The sequence below is a fragment of the Meles meles genome, chromosome 10, assembly GCF_922984935.1.
Source record: "Meles meles chromosome 10, mMelMel3.1 paternal haplotype, whole genome shotgun sequence".
NCBI lineage: Eukaryota > Metazoa > Chordata > Mammalia > Carnivora > Mustelidae > Meles > Meles meles.
In genome coordinates this window covers 52,780,160-52,802,923 of record NC_060075.1, presented here as the reverse complement: position 1 = coordinate 52,802,923, position 22,764 = coordinate 52,780,160, and the positions used below count along the sequence as shown (strand labels likewise).

The 22,764-nt window shown below is 38.1% G+C and overlaps 1 protein-coding gene across 1 annotated transcript in view; it reads left to right on the top strand.

Moving 5' to 3' along the window:
• Positions 1-21,674, top strand: part of CCDC126 (coiled-coil domain containing 126) — a 49,598-nt gene extending 27,924 nt beyond the window's left edge. The window contains exon 3 of the mRNA XM_046020031.1: positions 19,889-21,674. Coding sequence (XP_045875987.1) covers positions 19,889-20,073 — 185 coding nt within the window. The 3' untranslated portion in view covers positions 20,074-21,674. The remainder of the gene's footprint in view (positions 1-19,888) is intronic.
• The last annotated feature ends 1,090 nt before the right edge of the window (positions 21,675-22,764 follow it).

Sequence of the window (22,764 nt, the reverse complement as noted above, 5' to 3'; positions counted from 1 at the left end):
GCCGAAGGCAGCAGCTTAATCCACTGAGCCACCCAGGCGCCCCCCAAGACTTTAAAGACGGAGACACTAAAAGTTTGATAGGAAGTGTTGAGTTGTTGGGTGGTTTTCACTATATATGATCTGGCTGGGACATTTCCTTGATAGTATCCTTAATATTTGTAATGACTTCTGATACTAACTGCATGGAGTTAGGCCAGATTTCCAGGGTAAGGGTATAATCCTCCACAATACTGCCCTCACTTTACACATTAGCCACAAATTTGGGTGTCCCAAGATGACTGTCAGATCTGACCAGTTGACTACAAATCTGAGTGTTCACACTACCCCCTTAGGTTCAAAAATGAGTTGGATTACCTCAGAGAACTCCCAGAAAGCACTATACTTACTATTATAGTTTTATTATAGCACAAAGAATACCAGAACCAGCCAAAGGGAGACTCATAGGGCAAGTTCTGAGAGCGTTCCAAATGCAAAGTTTCTTTTGTTTTCTCCCATGGAATCAGTTTGCATTAATCCAATGTGTGACCATATTAAGAATATTGTTAACTTAGGGAAGCTCACCTGGACTTCGTGTTCAGAAATTTTTGGGGGGTTTTATTGTGTGTGTGTGTGGTTTTTTTTTTTTTTTTTTGGTTTTTTTTTTTTAAGGATTTCATTTAGGGACACCTGAATGACTCAGCTGGTTAAGCGTCTGCCTTCAGCTCAGGTCATGATCCCAGCCAGGATCCTGGGATTGAGTCCCACATCGGGCTTCCTGCTCAGCTGGGAGTCTGCTTCTCCTTCTCCTTCTGCCCCTTCCCCTCACTCATGCTGTCTCTCTCTTTCAAATAAATTTTTTTTTTAAATAAAGATTTTATCTATTTGAGAGAGAGCGAGCATGCAGAACGAGGGAGAGAGCACGAGCAGGGGGAGGGACAGAGGGAGAAGAAGTATCCCTGTTGAGCAGGGAGCCCAGGATGCCAGGATCATGATCTGAGCCAAAGGAAGATGCTTAGTCAAATGAGCCACACAAGCACCCCCATGTAGGTGTGATTGATTAGATTATTTCTAGCCCTTCTGTCTCATCTGACATTACTGAAAAGTCCTGACTCTCTGATTGCATAGTTTGGTCTTCCTGGCATGCCCAGCCCCCATTCTGAGTCATCTCATTAGCACAAACTATCTAAAGGCCCAGTCTCAGTCACCTTGTTAATAGTTAATAAACTGTTAGGTGGGACCCCAGGGGCCCACGAACAAGACACTCTTATCAGGAAATTCTAAACATTTAGAGGCCACCTTCCAGGAAGTGGGGACAAAGTCCTGCCACCCTCTCTTGTATAAAATATCAGTGTCTGTTTCTTTGTGGTATCACAAATATCAGTTAATTAGTTAGGCCTTTCCTCTTGAGCTGGCCAGATTCCCTAAAGAAGGACTTCTAGTCTCTTGCTGGAGAGTATAGGCCTCCCAAGTGTTCTAGGATCTGAATGAGAAGAAAGGGCTGGGGGAGGAGGGGTAGTTTCAGCCTCACTGACTGAGTGAAATGTAAATGTAAATTTTCATTTACTCCCTGATTTTTCAGTGTGATACCCAAGCCCTCAACTATTTTACTGGCTTCAGAAAACGCATCTCATCTTTTCTGCAGTGGATGAGGGGCTATTGCCCAGTGTGGGAGTGTTCTAGATAATTTAGGAATCAAAAGTCATTATACATAAATTTTCACCTAATTCTTATGTTTTATTCCTTCCTTTACCCCATATTCTTTTTTTTCCTTTTTTTAAAATAAAGATTGATTATTTATTTATTTATTTATTTATTTATTTGACAGAGATCACAAGCAGGCAGAGAGGCAGGCAGAGACCCTGCTGAGCAGAGAGCCCGATGTGAGGTTCAATCCCAGGACCCTGGGATCATGACCTGAGCCGAAGACAGAGGCTTAACCCACTGAGCCACCCAAGCACCCTCTTTTTTTTTTTTTTTTTTTGTTAAGATTTTATTTATTTGACAGACAGAGATCACAAGCAGGCAGACCGGCAGGCAGAGAGAGTGAGGAGGAAGCAGGCTCTCCACTGAGTAGAGAGCCCGAGGTGGGGCTTGATCCCAGGACTCTGGGATCATGACCTAAGCCAAAGACAGAGGCTTTAACTCACTGAGCCACCCAGGTGCCCCTTTCTTTTCTTTTTTAAAGTAGGCTCCTTGCCCAGTGTGGAGCCCAACCCAATAAGCGGCTTGAACTCATGACCTGAGATTGAGACCTGAGGTGAGATCAAGAGTCCGTTGCTTAACCAACTGTGCCACCCAGGTGCTCTAACCCCTATTTTCGTTGGTACCCAGTGTAATAATCCCAGGCCTTTTAAGAACCCTACAGTTTTGTGGAGATAATCAAATTGCTTCTTGGTTTTTCTTCTCTTTTAAGATCCAACATTTTCAGTTCTGGTAAGTCAGCTAACACTTAATCCCTCTGCTTTCCAGCTTATGGAGTTGTGTTGCTATTGTCTAATCTTCTGTTATCTTTGGCCTCCTGGTATTATGCTTAAAAATAAGAAAGAAAGAAAAAGAGAGCAAAAAGCACCCTTACTGTTCTGTGGAGTATCCATGTAGCCAAGATGCAGGAGTGTGAGAGGATCTGGCTCTGGGGGGCTGAAACAGACCAGGCCCTGCTATTCACCTTGACAAAATACAGAGGCAGAGACATGAGCAGTGGTGAAAAAAGAAAGGAATTTATTTCAGTGAGGCCACCACTGGGAGACAGCGGAGTAGTGTCCCTAAGGCTGTCTCCAAAGTATCGAAAATGCTTCAAGGTTTATAAAAAGAAAATGTGGGACAAAGTTTGGTGGGTACATGCAGGTAGACAGTGAAGGTTCAGTTGGTCATGGCCTTGGGGTCAGTCATGCAGGGTCTTGCTGGCTCAGGGCAATCCTTATACTTGAGGGGGTACTTTGGGTTCCCATCATGGGATGCTTTGTACACAAGATCTTTTGCCTGAGTTAAGAGATAAGCTGGAAAGAAGAACTTAATCAATTAGAAAGTACATACTGAGGTCAAAATGGAGATGGTTGAAGTCCTCTTTCATCCAGAGTCAGCAGAGGTTAAATGTCTTTTTCCAGTTTATCATCTTTATCTGGGAGTGTCCTGGACACTATCTATTTTTCTCCTCTCCTTTATGACGGTTCTTATGAATTGATGGGGGTTAGCTTGCATTTGCTCTTGAGGATCAAATTTAGATGACTTAGAGATGAAGGAGCTGGTACACACTGAGATGGAGGTACTTGTGGAAGATAGAGATGCAGAAATTACATTGTTTTGCATTCTGCTTTGTCTGAGGACCCCGATAGAAACAATGAAGAAGCAAATCTTTTAGAACAAGAGAAATACTTGAAAATAAACTCTTTCTACTTGAGCAAAATAACTGTGATATTTTAAAGGCTAGCAGCCATCTGTGCTGTGCTACCCAGCTGTGCATAACGACTTGGTTTTGAAAGCAACCATCAGAGGTATTTACATATGGTAATTGTTAAACTGTGTTTTAAAATTTAATATATGGTGGAAATATTTCTGTGTCAGTGAATATATACCTACATCATTTAATGGCCACATGGTATTTAACCAATTCCCTGAAATATTGCTTTACATATTTCTGATTATAAATATGTTTATTATAAACATTCTAATATTGCAGAAATATACAACATAGATAAGCAAAAGTAGGACAGAGAGAATGTCTGTTAATTTGGCCCATATTGAAGTAGCTGTACGTTTCCTTTAAGGGCTAAATAGTAAATATTTTAAGATTTGTGGGTCATATGGCTTCTATTGCGTGACTGTGTTCTAGCACAACTTTTATTTACCAGGACAGTCAGCCAACCAGCTGTAGTTTGCCTATACTTGATCTAGCACATTGTTTGATTTATTTATTTATTTGTTTGTTTTTTAAAGATTTTATTTATTTGACAGACAGAGATCACAAGTAGGCAGAGAGGCAGGCAGAGAGAGAGAGAAGGAAGCAGGCTCCCTGCTGCACAGAGAGCCCGACGCGGGGCTGGATCCCAAGACCCTGAGATCATGACCTGAGCCGAAGGCAGAGGCTTAACCCACTGAGCCACCCAGGCGCCCCACATTGTTTGATTTTGAACAAAAATGCAATGTACTGTGGACACTAGTTTGCGGCTTATCTGTTTTCACTTAATTACTGTGAATATCTTTCCATGTTATTACATATAAGTCTATTGTCCTTCATAATGACTTAATATTGTTTTATTTTATAAATATTCCTTAAACTGTCCTCGCACTGCTGCCCACTTATTTTGTAATGATGGATAATTTGTTGCTAACTTTTTTTGTACTTGATTAAGTGCTGCAGTTGTATGTATGTTTGTATGGTCTGAAACATATATGTGAGTATAAATGTGCGGTTATTTCATGTTTGTGTGAATGTTTCCGGAGGATAGATTTTCTAGAAGTGGAATTTTTTGGTCAAGGATATGCATGTTAAATTTAATAGACATTTGTGAGATTGTTCTTCAGAATGGCCCCACTAGTATGCATTCCTACTACCACTCTCCCACCAGTGTGAAAGTGCCAGTTTCTCCACACTATACCAATTTTATTTAATTTTTAAATGACCTCTAAGCTTTGGCCTTTGCATTTCTTTCTTTCTTTTTTTTTTTTTAAAGATTTTATTCACTGATTTGACAGAGATCACAAGTAGGCAGAGAGGCAGGCAGAGAGAGAGGAAGAAGCAGACTCCCCGCTGAGCAGAGAGCCCGATGCAGGGCTCCATCCCAGGACCCTGGGATCATGACCTGAGTGGAAGGCAGAGGCTTTAACCCACTGAACCATCCAGGTGCCCCTAGCTTTTGCATTTCTATATAGGAGAGTTAAAAGATTTTGTTTGTTGGCTATTTGTGTTTTTTTGTTTGTGTGAATGAATTGTTTATATCCTTTGCCAATTTTTCTGCTGGGAAATTTCTTAATTGACTGATTCTTTATAAAGACATTAATGCTGTTATTATATGTTGCAAATGTTTTTCCTTTGGTTTTAATTGCCTAATAAGTTGGTATATTGTTTTAAAAATTCATGTAGTAGAATTTTTCTATCATTTTTATGGTTTAGTTTTATGCTTAAAATTTTTCCTCCAAAGCTTACACTCTAATATAGTTGGGAATTTTTGTTTTTGTTCTTACATTTATGTAATTATGTAATTAATTTATGTAGTTATGTAGTTGAGATTTCTGGTGCAAGCAGTAAGAGATGCAGGTTCTTTTTTTCCAAATTAGGTAGCTGGTTAGTCTAGATTGATTATTTGAATTCTGCTCTTTTGCTTATTAATTTGACATGGCAATGTAAGTTACAATAAAATGAGAATTTTACAAGTTCTGGAGTACTTGAACCTTTAGCCATCTATAGAAACCATTTTGCTTCTCATTGCTATATAAAAAAAAGCTTGTCAATCAGAAACGTTTATTGAAAGGTCTTATTTTCCTAGTTGGGAAAATAAGCATAAGCCAATTTTTTAAAAGATTTTTATTTACTTGAGAGAGAGTGTGTGATGAGCATGAGTTGGGGGAGGGACAGAGGGAGAAGGATAGGGAGATGCAGACTCCCCACCTAGCAGGGAGCCTGACTCAGGGCCTAATCCCAGGACCCCAGGATCATGACCTGAGCCGAAGGCAGATGCTTAACCGACTGAGCCACTCAGGTGCCCCAAACAAATTTTTTTTAAGTGCTAGTCTACAGTGGATTGTTACTATTGCAAAGGTCATAGGCAGATCAGTTCAGCTTTATAGATCACTGTAAATTTTGAGCAGTAACTGTGCTTTCTGTGTAACATAAACTCATTTCTAACTGCTTTGTGTCTTTTTCTCAATATTCTTAGTCTTCTCTGATGTCATTTTGTTTCTTCCCATGTAACATCTCTTGGATTCTGGGTTTTGTCTTGAATAGTGAATTGGGGATCCTTGCTCTGAGCTTCACAGTGACTGTTAATAGGACACTTTGCAGTTGATGCATGGTTTCCTATATACTGTTCCTGAATCTGTCCCAATACTAGTGTTTTATCAGTACAGACTTTCTCCCTCTAAAGATTGACCCTGCTTTGTTTTAAGAGTTTTAGTTTTATTGTCTACCAATGTAGCTAAACATTAAAAAAAAAAAACCAACAACAACAAAAAAACGGACTTGAAAAATATTTTGGGAGAATTAGAGAACAATTTAATGTGATATTTAAATGCTTTTCTGCAAATAAGTTAACAAATAGTTGTTCTTCTATATGAGTCTATAAAAAATTCCCTTTAGAAATGGAGGTTAAAATTTCTTAATTTTTCAAATATGTAAGTTATTATGTAAGTAATGAATAGAAACAGTGGTATAAACATTTTCAGAAAACAAGCTGCTACAGAATCTTTTTAAAAAGATTTTATTTTTGAGAGAGAGAGAGAGAGAGAAAGCATACAAATGGGGGAAGGGGTAGAGCGAGGGGCAGAAACAGACTCTCTACTGAGTGTGGAGCCTGATGCGAGGCTGGATCCCAGGACCAAGAGATCATGACCTGAGCTGAAGATAGCCACCCAGGTGCCCCTAGAGAATATCTTTTAAGGTTGAAGAAAATCAATTTTAAAAGTTTCCCTAAACTGGGGACTTTGGGAAGATGGGGATCCCTCCTTTCCCTGTTCCTGTGCTATCCATTTTTCCTTATTCCCATTTAAGTACAACTAAAAACTCTGGACATTTTATATAAAACAAACAGGGATCTAGAAAAAAAAAAAAACAGAGAAAAAGAGTGGCTAGGGACCTCAGGACACAATAGATCCCAGTGTTTTTGTTTCTGTTTTTTGTTTTTTTTTTAAGATTTAACTTTTTTATTAGAGAGACAGAGCGAGAGAGATCACAAGAGTGGGGGTGGAGGGAAGCAGGCTCCCCCCATGAGCAGAGAGCCCAATTGGCGCTTGATCCCAGGATGCCAGGATTATGACCTGAGCCAAAGGCAGATGCTTAACCAACTGAGCCACCTAGGCACCCCCGTTTTGTTTTATTTTAACCTCATATATTCCAGACTTAGAGCTGAAGAAGCCAGTAACCTTCCCAACAGAAACCTGTTCTTGTAGCTAAGAAAGGGGCAGCCTGGCAAGACAGAAAATTTTTAGACAATAACAATTATCCAGCCAGACGTCACAGAAAAATACTGTGCCAGTACCACCACCTGCATGAGCAAAGGCCAGATGGGGAGCCTATGTTTCCACCCTGGTGATGCTATAATGAGGCATCTAACATCCCCTCCCTCATGGTACCAGTGGAAACCACGTGGGGAGCCATGACTTCCATGCTTACCTGGCAGTAATGAGGTCCCCATTCCACACCCTCTGGGGTGATGTCAGAGAGTCTTAATGGAGAGTCAGGACTTTCACTATTGCCCAGGAGTATGGAGGCCATCCCCACCGTAGTATCGGTGAAGTGTTCTTGCGGACCTGGAACTCCTACTTTCATTCAGCAGTGATAAGGATCTCACCACACTCAGGTGACAGTGGAGGCTAAATGGGAAACTCAGACTTCTCCTTCCACTTGGCAATAGTAAGGAAGCACCTCTCTGCCCTTCCACAGTGATATCAGAGAAAACCATGTAACACAGGAGGTTTAAATAAGATAGAGGATCTCATACACTAATATGTAAGTGTCCAGTTTTCAAATATAAATCACTTGTCATATCAAGAATTAGGAAAATCTAAAATTAAAAAATTTTAAAAAAAGAATTGGGAAAATCTTTAAATTGGAGAAGATAATCATTGGCAGGTGTTAGAATTATCTGAAAAAGAACTGAAAAAACACTCATTAAAAATGCTTCAGTGAGGGCGCCTGGGTGGCTCATTTGGTTAAGCAGCTACCTTCAGCTCAGGTCAGGATCCTGGTGTCCCAGGTTCGAGTCCCACATCGGGCTCCCTGCTCAGTGGGGAGTCTGCTTCTCCCTCTGACCTCTCCCCTTTTGTGCTCTCTCATTCTCTCTTTCTCTCAAATAAATCTTAAGAAAAAAATGCTTCAGTGAGAGATTAATGAACATAGAAAAAATGAAAAGATAGCCTCAACAAAGGAATAGAAAGTCTCAGCTGATAAATAGAACATATAAAGAAAAACCAAATGGAAGTTTCTGAACTGAAAAGTACAGTAATTGAAATAAAAAGCTCAGCAGATTGACTTAACAGAATGGAAATGAAAGAATCAGTGAACTGGAATATAGAACAATATAATTACCCAATCTGAACAAGAGAAAAAATAGACTTGGAAAAAAACCCCAGAGATTTAGAAACCTGTGGGACTATAACAAAAGTTGTAACATTTGTGTCATTGGAGTTTTGGAAGGAGTGGAGAATAAGGGCAGAGCTGGAAAAGTACTAAAAAATATAATGGTCATAAGCTCCCTAAATTTGGTGAGACATAGGTGATTGAACCCTAAGTAGGGTAAGCCCCCTATAATCCATGTCAAGATATATCATAATTAAACTTCTGAAAACTTAAAGAGCAACTAGAAAAAAAAATCTTAAGTGTAACTAGAGGAAAAAAAATGACCTTATTTATAGTGGAAAAATAATTCAAATAACAGTGCATTTCTCATCAGAAACCACTGAGGCCTGAAGGAAGTGACAAAATATTCTTCAAGTGCTGAAAGGAAAGACCTATCAGTACAGAATTCTCGGGGCACCTGGTTGACTCAGTCAGAAGAGCATGTGACTCTTGATCTTGTGGTGTTGAGTTTGAGCCCCATGTTGGGTGTAGTGATTACTTAAATACTTTTTAAAAAACAGATTTCAATAGCCAGTGAAAATATCCATCAGGAATGAAGGGGATACCAAGGACCTTCTCAGATGAAGGAAAAAAGTAACAGCCCTACTCTAAGAGATAGCAAAAGTAAGTACTATAAACAGAAAAAAATAAAAGGAGGAACCTTGGAACTATCAGGAATGAAGACAGAACCCAGCAAATAAAAATAAGAGTAATTCAGTAGGTTTCTTCTTCTTGAGTTTTCTAAACTATGATGGTTGAGGCAAAAAATTATAACATGGATGTGATTCTAAATGTATGTAAAGGAAATATTTAAGGCATTATAAATGAGGTCCACTCAACTTATATTGAGTAATCTGCTTTACTCAACATCTCCTGGTTTAAATGCTAATCACATGTTAAAATGCCTCACAACAACTTATAGATTGGTATATTTTCTAGGCACTGTAGCCTAGCCAAGTTGACATAAAATGAACCATCAACGGTAAAGAGAGGTGAAGCTTATTTATTTCACTAAGTAAAATGAATGATAAATTAGGTATATGATATAATATCTAGAGCAACCACTAAAACTTTACAAAAAGATATATTCAGAAACACTACTGATAAACCAAAAAAAGAATTCTAAAAAAATACTCTAAATAACCTACAAGAAAACAGGAAAAAGAAAATAGGGATGTTAAAAACAGAAAAAAAGCCCACCCAAAATTAAATGGCAGACTTAAGTCCTAATATGTAACAATTACATTAAATATAAATGTTCCTTTTTCTTTTTTTTCAAAGATTTTGATTTATTTATTTGAGAGTGAGTAAGAGCAAGAGAGATCATAGAGGGAGAAGGAAAAGTAGACTCTCCACTGAGCAGGGAGCCCAATGTGGGGCTAGATCCCAGGACATGAGCTGAAGGTCAACTGAGCCACCTAGGTGCCCCTAAATATAAATGTTATAAATATACCAGCTAAAAGACATTGGCAGACTGGATTAGGAAGTGTACCCAAGTATGTGCTCTCTGCAAGAAACTCTTTTCAAATTTATTAATATTGGCTGACTGAAAGTAAGAGAATGGAAAAAAGATATATCATGCAAACATTAATCAAAGGAAAGCAGGAGGGGTTCCATTAATATCAGATAAAGCAGACTTCAGAGCAAAGAAAGCTAGCAAAGTCAGAGAAGGACTTTGTATAATCACAAAAGGGTCAAACCACCCAGAAGAAATAATTCTAAATTTGTGTCTACAAAGTGGTAGAATTAAAAGGAGAAATAGATATATCCATAATTATAATTGAGACCTTAAACACACCCCTATCGGGAATGGCTAGAACTACTTAGAAAATCTGCAAAGATATAGAACATCTGAAGAATATAATCTAATCAATGGAATCTTATTTATGATAGTTACCAAAGTAGATCATATGGGCCATGAAACAAACCTCAATCCATTTAAAGTAATTAAAATCATACAGAGTGTGTTCTCTGACCACAATAAACTCAAACTAGAAATCAATATTGGAAAATGTCTAGTTGGAAACGAAACAGCACATTTCTAAATAATCTATGGATCAAAGAAGTCTGAAGGGAAATTTAAAATACAATATAAAAATTATGGGAGTGGGGCACTTGGGTGGCTCAGTGGGTTAAAGCCTCTGCCTTTGGCTCAGGTCATGATCCCAGGGTCCTGGGATCAAGTCCCGCATTGGGCTCTTTGCTCAGCAGGGAGCCTGCTTCCTCCTCTCTCTCTGCCTGCCTCTCTGCCTACTTGTGATCTCTATCTGTCAAATAAATAAATAAAATCTTTAAAAAAAATTATGGGAGCTCTGTAACTATTAGGGACATTTAATTTATAGTTTAAGAACTCCCCAAAAAGAAATCTCTAGGCCCAGGGCGCCTGGGTGGCTCAGTGGGTTAAGCCACTGCCTTCGGCTCAGGTCATGATCTCAGGGTCCTGGGATTGAGTCCCGCATCGGGCTCTCTGCTCAGCAGGGAACCTGCTTCCCTTCCTTTCTCTCTGCCTGACTCTCTGCCTACTTGTGATCTCTCTCTGTCAAATAAATAAATAAAATCTTAAAAAAAAAAAAAAAAAAAGAAATCTCTAGGCCCAGATGGCTTCATTGGATAATTCTGTCAGAAGTTTAAATGGGAATATCAATTCCACACAGTGTTTTCCAGAAAATAGGAGAGAACATTTCTCAGTTCATTTTATGAAGATAGTATAATCTTTTCCCCCAAATCAGACAAAGATAGTTTAAGAAATGAAAACTATAGACCAATATCTCTCAAGAATGAAGATATGAAAGTTCCTAATAGTAGCAAACAGAACTCTGCCACATATAAAAGGAATTTTTTAAGATTTTATTTATTTATTCAAGACAGGGAGAGGGACAAGCAGACTCTGGGTAGAGCACAGACCTGTATGCAGGGCTTGATCCCAGGACCCTGAGATCATGAACTGAGCTGAAATTAAGAGTCGGTTGGTTAACTAAGCCACCCAGGGACCCAGAAGTTAACACCAAGACTAAGTGGTTTATATTCCAGGGATTCAAGGCTGGTTCAGTTTTTAAAATCAATCAATTGTAGTTTATCAGATTAACAGGCTAATGAGAAAGAAGTAGGTATTACTATGAAAGGGTAACAGGGATTTTTGTGGGATGGAAATATTCTGCATTGATGTCAGTATTCTGGTTGTAATGTTGTATATAGTTTTATAAGATGTTACTATTAGGGGAAACTGGGTAAAGGTACAGGAATTTCTGTATTTATTACTTCCTACAACTATATGTAAATCTATAATTATCTCAAAGTAAAAAAGTTATTTACCATTTTAAAAAAAGGCAAGCCAAACCTATGAAACGAGTAGTTTTTATATTCTAAATATGTTAAAGCAAAATTAATTTCAGAATACCTGTTAGAAGTGATTTTTATGTGGCTATTTAAAATAGAGCTTATTAATTTTTTTTTTTTGAAGATTTTATTTATTTGAGAGCAAGAGAAAGTGAGAGAGAGCATGAAAGGGGGCTAGGGTCAGAGGGAAAAACAGACTCCCCACTGAGCAGGGAGCAAACTGGGGGACTCAATCCCAGGTTCCCCCGGGATCATGACCTGAGCTGAAGGCAGTCACTTAACCAACTGAGCCACCTAGGCATCCTAAAATGTAGCTTATTTATGGTATATATCATTTAGTTAAGTTCATTTTTCAGCTTTTCTTTTCAAGAAAAATTGGGCTTATTTTATGTCTCTAAGCATTTAATTTGTATTTAAATTTTTTTTTTTTTTTAAGATTTTTTATCTATTCATTTGACAGACAGAGATCACAAGTAGGCAGAGAGAGAGAGGAGGAAGCAGGCTGTCCGCAGAGCAGAGAGCCCGATGCGGGGCTCGATCCCAGAACCCTGGGATCATGACCCGAGCCGAAGGCAGAGGCTTTAACCCACTGAGCCACCCAAGTGCCCCTGTATTTAAAATTTGACAGGAACATAGCTGAATCTATTCATGAAGTCTCAACAGTGTGTCTTGCATTTTGAAGTAAAGAAGTAATAAAATTTTCATTGAATGACACGATTTATTCAGCACTCAGTGGGACAAGGTGGCTGTATTAGAAATGTAAAAGACTAAACAATTAATGTACATTTAATTATAGAGTTTATGAAGTTTTTGGAACCACTTTTACTTAACAGTGCTATCTTTGTTCAATTTAAATTAGTTCATATTTCTTAGAAAGTATTTTTTTATTGTTAGTGGCTTCATCAAAGTAATTCACTTTGATGATTAAGAAGGGACTTCTAAGCTTTCTTCCTTGTACCATTAAGCTGATGTTGTCAATGGTAAAAGGTCAGTTTGAATTTGAAAAATGTTAATAAGGCAAAGTTCTTGCTTTATATATTAAATACTTTCATTTTCATTAGTCATTTTGCATTTTACTACATTTTGTTCCTTTTTTTGTGTACACACGTGGTTATCTTATTTTATATCTGCCTCTCTTCTATATAACAGATTTGAGGCAGCTCATAATAAGCATACTAACAGTAAAACCTATTGAGATACAAGTAAGAGATAAAACAGAGAGACCTAAGTATGGGGTTCATGAAGGCATGTATATTTGCAGTTTGTTGCTGGTCCAGTGCCTGGTTGCCTTCAGATTTGTTACTTACCCTTTCTCTCTTCTGTTTTGTATCTCAGGGGAGGTTGATTTGAGTAGGTAGTGTTTCCCAAGTTCCCAAATTAGTGAGCTTTTGTCTGGGTTTGGCCAGTGGGGAGCATTGGCAGGAGTTTGGAATGTAGGAGGAAGGGAAAGGCCTAGGGTATTTTTCTCCCTCTGTCTCTGCCTCCCTTTCTGCCTCCCTCGCTTTCATAGCTCCTGCTTCTCCTAGACTGCCTGCCTTGGCTTTATTTTCCACTGGGTGGCCTTGGACTTGGGCTCCGGTTACATCATTGCTTTCTGCCTATGTTCTATAGGCCTTGGCATGATAGTGGCTTCCTGCTGTGCCTCACAGTTCCTGATTATGTTTAGTGTGGTTAAAATCTTTTTATATGCAATATTTTTAGTATATTTAATAGCATTATATCCTCCTTTTGGTTTTTGTGTCAGTTGACATAATTGGGCTAGGTATAAATTTTGATGGTATCTATATCTTTGTTATAGCTCATTTTTTCTTTCTTTCCTTTTTCTCCCCCCTTAATCTATTTGATTTCTTCTTCCAGAATAGGGAAGCTTAAAGCAGAAATAGAACCTTAAAGGGCTTTTTTTTTCCAGGGCATCTGGATGGCTCAGTTGGTTAAGCATCTGACTTCCAGGTCATGATCTCAGGGTCCTGGGATTGAGTCCCATATTGGGGGTGGTCCATGCTCTGTGGGGAGTCTGTATCTCCATTGCCCTGTGCCCTTCCTCTGCCTGTGCTCTGTCTAATAAATAAAGAAATACTCTTTTTTAAAAAGGGCTTTATTTCCTAAATCTGATCCTTTACATCAATCTCAACAGTGATATTACCTAACAAACACATGAATCAGATATTCAGGAAATGTTTATTTCAAGCATTTGTTGAGTGTCCACTCTGTGATATGTATCAAAATGGTGAGCTGAGAGTAAAAAGACGGATGTGATACCTCTTTCAGGTAGCTTTTAGGGATTCTCAAAAGGGGCAAGAAAGGAGTTACAATTGCCAACACCTTCAATGATAGGGCTTATGGAGAAGTACTGTGGACTCCCATATAATATAAACATGTAATTCCCATAAATATGTAATCCCATCAGATGGCAACATAAAATTATATTGTGAATTTAGAGAAAGGGAATTTTGGTACATTAAAATAATTGCAAGTTCAGGAAACAGTTTTATTTTTGTTTGTCAACTAACTGATTTTATATCATGGAGCAAAATGGTTAAAATCTGAGCTTTTTGTAATGTTTTATTAAAACAGTTGATTTTGGGGCACCTGGGTGGCTCAGTGGGTTAAAGCCTCTGCCTTCGGCTCAGGTCATGATCCCAGGGTCCTGGGATCGAGCCCCACATTGGGCTCTCTGCTCCGTGGGGAGCCTGCTTCCTCCTCTCTCTCTGCCTGCCTCTCTGCCTACTTGTGATTTCTCTCTGTCAAATAAATAAAATATTTAAAAAAAAAAACAAAAACAGTTGATTTTAGGGATGCCTGGCTTAGCTGGTTAAGCCTCTAACTCTTGATTTCAGCTGAGGTTATGATCTCAGGGTTATGAGATTGAGCCCTGGGTAGGGCTCTGATCTGGGCATGGAGGCTGCTTGAGAGTCTCCCTTTCCCTTTGACCTTCCCTCTCATCAATCAATTTTCTTTCTCAAAAAACCAAACCAAAACAAAACAAAAAACAAAAAACAAACCAAAGCCCCAACTCCAGTTGATTTTAGAATATCTGGAAGGGTATATTTAACAAGTTAGGACATTTTTAAAGTAAAATTACCATATAGATGTTTCACATTAGTTCTGCCTTTTCCTTTGTTATTAAACTGTAATTCTAATCAATGATTAGGCTGTACCTTTGTAATTCAGATCATACCTCAGCTTGGTGTCAAACATCCTAGGGCTTTAGCTTCATTTCATATTAACATGCTGATAGACAACTCCCATGCCCACACCAGTCTGTTCTACCTAGACTATTCTGGCCTATGTTGCTACCTCTTCAAATATACAGGAAGTAACCCGCAGGGAAAACAGATCCTTTAGTATTGTTGCTGAAGGATTTTTAAAAAATATTTAATTCTCTCCTATTTACCTAATATTATTGTAACTCTTGATTGGAAGGTCTTAATAAAGAAATGTCTCCTCTCCCTGGTCTTTTATTTTGAAAATTTTCAATCTACAGAAAATTAGGGCAAATTGTATAATAAGCATCCTATATCTTTCATCTGTACACACCATTTCCTAAAAACTAATCTGCATTTGTTTTTATCTTTCCTCCTCTCTACAAATGTATATGCTCTTTGGGGTACAGTTTGACATTTCATCCCTAAGTACTTCTTGTCACAGGATTTTTCTTATACTTTTTTTTCTTACCCATTTCCACCAAATTAAGATATGTAAGTTCTTTTGACAAATGATGCCAGAAGATACACTTCTTGGAAGGTCTCATTCTTCCATGCCTAGACTTCCTCCAAATAAAGTTTTCCCCTCACTTTATCGTACATTGATATTTTTTTTGTTTAATTTTTCATAAGTATTTTCTAATTTTTTGGGTTTTTTTAATAAGCATTTTTAATACCCTCTACCACCACCCATCACTACTATACTCACTACTCCTTTCTGATATTTTTTCACTTTTTAAACATTGTGATATATATATATAACACAAAATTTGCCATTTTAACCATTTTTAAAGTATATAGTTCAGTGGTGTAAATTATAGTCACAGTGTTGTACAACCATTATAAATAACTTTCTAAAACTTGCATCACTCTAAACCAGAAACTAACCATTAAGCAAGAACTTGCCATTTCCCCATTTCCCTGGCCTTTGGTAACCTGTAATCTACTTTCTGTCTTTATGAATTTGTCTATTCTAGATAGTTCACATAAGTGGAACCATATATTTATCCCTTTTTCATCTGGCTTATTTCACTTTGTATAATGTCTTTAAATCCATCCATGTTGTAGCATGTCTCAGAACACCATCCCTTTTGGAGCACCTGGGTGGCTCAGTCAGTTAAGTGTCTGACTCAATTCTAGCTTAGGTCATGATCGTAGGGTCGTGAAATGGAGCCCTGCATGGGACTCTGAGCTGGGCACGGAACCTGCTTAAGATTCTCTCCCTCTTCCTCTGCCTCTCTCCCATCTAAAAAGAAAGAGCATCTTCCCTTTTTATGGCTAAATAATATTCCATTACATGTATATACCACATTTTGTCAATCTCTTCATCTATTGGTGAACACTTGGGTTGTTTCCACCTTTGGACTATTGTGAATATTGGTGTACAAGTATCTCTGAGTCTCTTTTCAATTTGGGGGAATGTATACAAACCTAGGAGTACAATTCCAGGGTCATGTGGTAATTTTTTTTTTTTTTAAAGATTTTATTTATTTATTTGACAGAGAGAGATCACAAGTAGGCAGAGAGGCAGGCAGAGAGAGAGGAAGGGAAGCAGGCTCCCTGTTGAGCAGAGAGCCCAATGCGGGGCTCGATCCCAGGACCCTGAGATCATGACCTGAGCCGAAGGCAGAGGCTTTAACCCACTGAGCCACCCAGGCACCCCTCATGTGGTAATTTTATGTTTAGCTTTTTGAGGAACTGCCAAACTGTTTTCTGCGGTGGCTGTACCATTGTATATTCACATCAGCAGGGTATGAGAGTTCCAGTTTCTCCATATCTTACCAGTGCTTATGTTCTAAAATTTTTTGTTGTTGTTGAAGTATAATTAACATACAGTGTTATTTTATTAGTTTCCAGGTGTACAATATAATGATTCAACAATTCTGTATGTTACTTAGTGCTCATCAAGATAAGTGTACTCTTAATTCTCTTTTATCTTATTTAACCATTTCCCCTACACACCACCCCTTTGGCAACCACCAGTGCTCTGTATTTGCAGATCTCTTTTTTTTGTCTGTCTCTTTTTTCTTTGTTCATTTGTTTTGTCTCTTAAATTCCACATGTGAATGAAATCATACAATGTTTGGTATTTGTCTTTTTCTGTCTGACTTACTTCACTTAGCATTATATTCTGTATCTCCATCCATGTCATTGCAGATCATGAGATTTTATTCTTCTTATGGCTGAGTAATATTCCATTGTATATATAATACATTTTCCTTATCCATTCATCTATGGATGGACACTTAGGTTGCTTCCATATCTGGGCTATTGTAAATAATGCTGCAGTAAACATAAGGGTATTATATCTTTTCAAATTAATGTTTTTGTTTTCTTTGATGGATACCCAGTAGTAGAATTACTGAATGATATGGTAATTCTTTTTTTTTTTTTTTTAAAGATTTTATTTATTTATTTGACAGAGAGAGAGATCTCAAATAGACAGAGAGGCAGGCAGAGAGAGAGGAGGAAGCAGGCTCCCTGCGGAGCAGAGAGCCCGATGCGGGGCTCGATCCCAGGACCCTGAGATCATGACCTGAGCCGAAGGCAGCAGCTTAATCCACTGAGCCACCCAGGTGCCCCTGATATGGTAATTCTATTTTCAATGTTTTGAAGAAACTCCATGCTATTTTCCACAGTGGCTGCACCAATATGCATTCCCACTAATAGTGTATGAAGGTTTCTTTTTCTCCACATCCTCGCTAACATTTTTTTTTTTTAAAGATTTTAGTTATTTGAGAGAGAATGAGCAAGAGAAAGCATGATAGGGGGAAGATCGGGGGAGAAGGAGACTCCCTGCTGAGCAGGGAACCTGACACGGGACCTGATTCCAGGACTCTGGAATCATGACCTGAGCCGAAAGCAGTTAATTAACCAACTGAGCCACCCAGGCGCCCAATATCTCATTGTGGGTTTTTTAAAATTTAAATTTAAAAATTTTAAAGATTTTATTTATTTGAGGGAAAGAGAGAGCATGAGCGGTGGGGAGAGGGAGAAGCAGGTTCCCTGCCGAGTGGGGATCCTGATGCAGGACTCCATTCCAGGACCCCAGGATCATGACCTGAGCTGAAGGCAGGTGTTTAACTGACTGAGCCACCCAGGCACCCCTCTCGTGGTTTTGATTTACATTCGTTTCCCTGATGATATGTGATGTTGAGCATTTTTTCATGTATCTGTTGGCTATCTGTATGTATTCTTTGGAAAAATGTCTATAATGGTCCTCTGCCAAAATTTTAATCATTTTGTTTTTTTGGTGTTAAGTTGTATAAGTTCTTTATATATTTTGGATACTCACCCCTTTTTGGATATGTAATTTGCACATATCTTCTCCCATTCAGTAGGTTGCCTTTTTTGTTTTGTGGATGAATTCCTTCCCTGTGTAAAAGCTTTTTACTTTGGTGTAGTCCCAATATGTTAATTTTGCTTTTGTTTCCCTTGCTAGAGAAGACCTTTTCTAGAAAAATGTTTCTATGGCCAATGCCAGGAAAGTACTGCTTATGTTTTCTTGTAGGAATTTAGGTCTCACATTTAGGTTTTTAATCCATGTTGAGTTTATTTTTATGTATGATGTTAGAAATGGTCCAATTTCATTCTTGTGCATGAAGCTGTCCAGTTTTCCCAGCACCATTTGTTGAATACACTGTCTTTTTCCTATTGTGTGTTCTTGCCTCCTTCGTCATGGATTAATTGACCATATAAGCACAGGTTTATTTTTGGAGTCTCTCTCTGTTCCATTGAGCTATGTTTCTATTTTTGCTCCAGTACCCTGCTGTTTTTCCCTTTCTTTGATTATAGCCATCCTAGTAGGTTGAAGTGGTATTTCATTGTGATGTTGGGCATCTTTTCTTGTGCTTATTATCTATTTGCATATCTTATTTGGGGAAATGTCTATTCAAGTCCTTTGCTCATTTAAAAAATTGGCTTGTTCATCCTTTTGTTGTTTAAGGGTTCTTTAGATATTTTTGAGATTAAGCCCTTGTCAGATACACGATTTGCAAATATGCAAATATTGCAAAAATGTCTTCCATTCTGCTTGTTATTTTCACTATCTGGTTAATGTTCTTTGATGCCCAAAAGTTTTAAATTTTGATGAGGTCCAATTTGTTATTTTTATTTTGCTTTTGCTTTTTCTGATCTCTCTGTAACAGAACCATCAGCAAACTTATCAATTGTTGTTAGATGTTTGTGAGGGCTTGACTTGCTTTTATGGTTAAGGATCAGCAAAAAATAACAATATTAGCTGCCACTTACTGAGTACCTCATATGTACTAGGTGCCTTTGGGAAGCTTGAAAAAAAAATTCCAAAGAAGAGTCATAATTTCATTCTTTCCAGGTAAATCCTATCAAAACTCCTTAACCTCTCAAGGAGATACAAACTTCGCTGTCATCCTGGAAGAAATTTATGTCATTACCACTGCTAGTATCTGTGGCATATGCCCTGAATCCTGGGCTTCCCCACTTATACACCCACTTCAGCTTCTGGAGGATCCAGGTTTCTTGTTTCTGCATTTCACTGAATTTCTTGCTGAGCTCATCTGGTTTTTACTTTCCCTGCCTCGTCTACAGTCATCTTTACAAACTGCTTAAGAAACTCACAGTACATGGGGTTCCTTCCAGAGGGAATACAGTTTTGAATCAGACTTTAAATGTATTTGATTGCACTAGAAAAGTGAGTTTCACCTTATAACTCTTTATAACTCCTCCTTTAGGAAGCTCTGTATGTGATGACATTGCTTAAAATTGGAGCACCTGGGTGGCTCAGTGGGTTAAGGCCTCTGCCTTCGGCTCAGGTCATGATCCCAGGGTCCTGCGATCAAACCCCACATCGGGCTCCCTGCTCCGTGGGGAGCTTGCTTCCTCCTCTCTCTCTACCTGCCTCTCTGCCTACTTGTGATCTCTGTCAAATAAATAAATAAAATCTTTAATTAAAAAAAAAAAGTTAGGTTTTTCCTATGTGTAGTATGAGTGCTTTGTCTCTAGTATATTTTCTGTCTGATGACTCAGTAATATTTCACTTTCCGTCCCCTGCTTGGACTAGAAAAATACATATATGAAGTGCTCTATCAGTGTTTAAATAGTTTATTCTGATTTCTTCCCCTAGCGGATCTGAAAAGAACAATCGCTGTCCTTTTAGATGACATTTTACAACGCTTGGGAAAGCTGGAGAACAAGGTTGACTATATTGTTGTGAACGGCTCGGCAACCAACACTACCAATGGCACTAGTGGAAACCTGGTGCCAGTCACCACAAATAAAAGGATAAACGCGTCTGGCAGCATTAGATAGCAGTCGAAGGTCACGTGCGCTGCTACATCCACCATGGAGTATATCCTATGGCAGAAAGCTTTTCAGTTGCTGGCTAGGATAGAATAATACTGTACAATAAAAGCCCCACGCGTTTCTGAGGAATGTGCTGGATCCACAGAACTCTAATTCTGTACATAAATTTTAAAAGTTATTAGTTTGCTTTCAGGCAGGTCTCCTCGATGCTGTACTATATCCGTAAAGGGAATTTGGTAACGTGGTTGATGTAGTAAGCAGGTAGGTGATCTTTGTATAAATCTTTTGTGTTTGAGATCAAGGGGAACCAAAAACACTGAAAGGCATGGGTTCATTTCTAGAAAATATTTATTTAAATATATCACAGGTTTTTTAGGCAAGTGGAGAATGTTGTTATTGAATCATTTTGTCATTTGTTCTCAGTAGGTGTAACTGTTAGACTAATACTATTAGAAAATGTGCTTACTTCAGTACTATATTTTGTTACTCAGATTATGAGCAGAGAAAGGAAGTATAATGTTGAAAATAAGGTTTTGAAGTTATGACCCAAAGAATGTCTTCATTTGCACTATCCTTCAGAATAACTGGAGGTTAATTATTGTATATTTTGAAAAATTACATTTGTGAGAGTATAATCTTGAAATGGTTAATAGCCACTGTCTGTAACCTCATCTAAACATTGAGACAATAACAAAAAAATACCAATCTCTAATCTCATACATTTTCTTACATATATCCTGAAGAATAGAAGATATTTTTACGATGAGATTAAAAATAAGTAAACTATTCATGATCTTTCACATACATGAATATTAATTTAAAAGCTTAATCCTTTGAGTGTCTGTGTTATGTGGAAAATACATTATTTCCTCCTTTGGGTAAATTTTGCTTTTGTTATGTTGGTAGTGGAAGGGGAGACTGGGATATTTGTGAGATGGGGATGCTTGAGGTCTTTAGCTGGGTGTATATAATAAAGGTATTTGTGCTGCATTGAATTGCTTGGAAAATGTTGACATTATATAAGAGTATCTGGCTTTATGAAATTGTGGATTGTGTAACAGATACATTAGGTATTCATTTTATATAATGACCACTTAAAAGCAATTAAGAGCATTTAAAATATAATTTAAGTTATGAAGATTGACTCTTCAGGAAAACAGCTATTGTATATAGCACAAGAGATCCTAATCTTGGGTAATTCTAGGATAGAGCAAAGTACACCTTTATTTAAATTTCCTTTGTAGCAAATTTAATTGCTGTCTGGTGCCCTATATTTCATAGTATTTATTCTCTATAATAACTGCTTAAGTGCAGCTAGCTTCTAGATTTAGGCTATATTGAATTTAGTTTTGGATATTGTATTGTTCGTTATAGTATTCTGCCACACATAGTAGCAATAATTATAATGCTTTATTAAAATTAGTATGAGAAAATATTGTTTCATGAAAGGTAGCTAAATTCTTTTCTGTGTACTCTATGTGAAGAAATTAATTCCATACCATTACCAGGTGAAGTTTGGAGTAATTGTTCAGTCTTACTAGATGTGGACATTTTTGTTTTTTGTTTTTGTTTTCAGGGATGAAATAAAATATATTATTTGTACTTAATAAAGTGTTATAAGGTTTTTTCTTTAATGGTGGTTGTAGATTTAATATGTGGTAAATGATTGAAAGGAATCTTAGATAAACTGGGGTTTTTCTCCTATCAATTGCAGATACCTTTTTTTTTTTAAAGGTTTTATTTATTTATTTGACAGAGAGAGATCACAGGTAGGCAGAGAGGCAGCCAGAGAGAGAGGAAGGGAAGCAGGCTCCCTGCTGAGCAGAGCTCAGGACCCTGAGATCCCAGGACCCTGAGATCATGACCTGAGCCAAAGGCAGAGGCTTTTACCCACTGAGCCACCCAGGTGCACCTGCAGATACCTTTTTTGAAAGAACACAATGAAGGGGGTTCCTGGTGGCTCAGTCGGTTAGGTGGCCGATTCTTGGTCCTGGCTTGGGTCATGATATCAGGGTCCTGGGATCCTCAGGGTGGTGAGATTGGGCCCTACATCTGGCTCCACACTCAGTGTGGAGTCTGCTTGAGATTCTCTCTCCTGCCCACTCGTGCTCTCTTTCTCTCTAAAATAAATAAATCTGTAAAAAGTAAAAACTCAATAGTAAACTTCAACTTGAGGGTACAAACCTAGGAAACACCTCTGATCATAATCCCCAGACTTGGTTCCATCAGTTCCTGAGCTCAGACTCTCCTATTATGAACAAGGCAATTTTCCATTTTTAAAAAAGATTTATTTATTTATTTGAGAGGAGGGAGAAGGGAGAGAGCGAACCCTCAAGCAGACTCCCCACTGAGTATGGAGGCTGCCTGGGGCTTGATCTCAGGATAATAGTTGGACACTTAACCTACTGAGCCACCCAGGTGCCCCTACTGTTTAAAAGTCATACCATAGTGTTTATATTTTCAATTAATCTTAATTAATCAGAACATCAGCATAGATAGGCCATCACTAAACGTACTAAAAACTTTCAGATTTATTTCAGAGTTCCTTTGGGTTATTTCAGAATGTCTTTAAGGAATATACTGGCAAAAGTCATTTAAACATTATTTCACATAGTTAATGATAACTTGGGTCTCATTTGTCTTTAAGAAATACTTACGACCTTGACTGTGGAGTTAGGTAGACTATAGAGGCTCAGG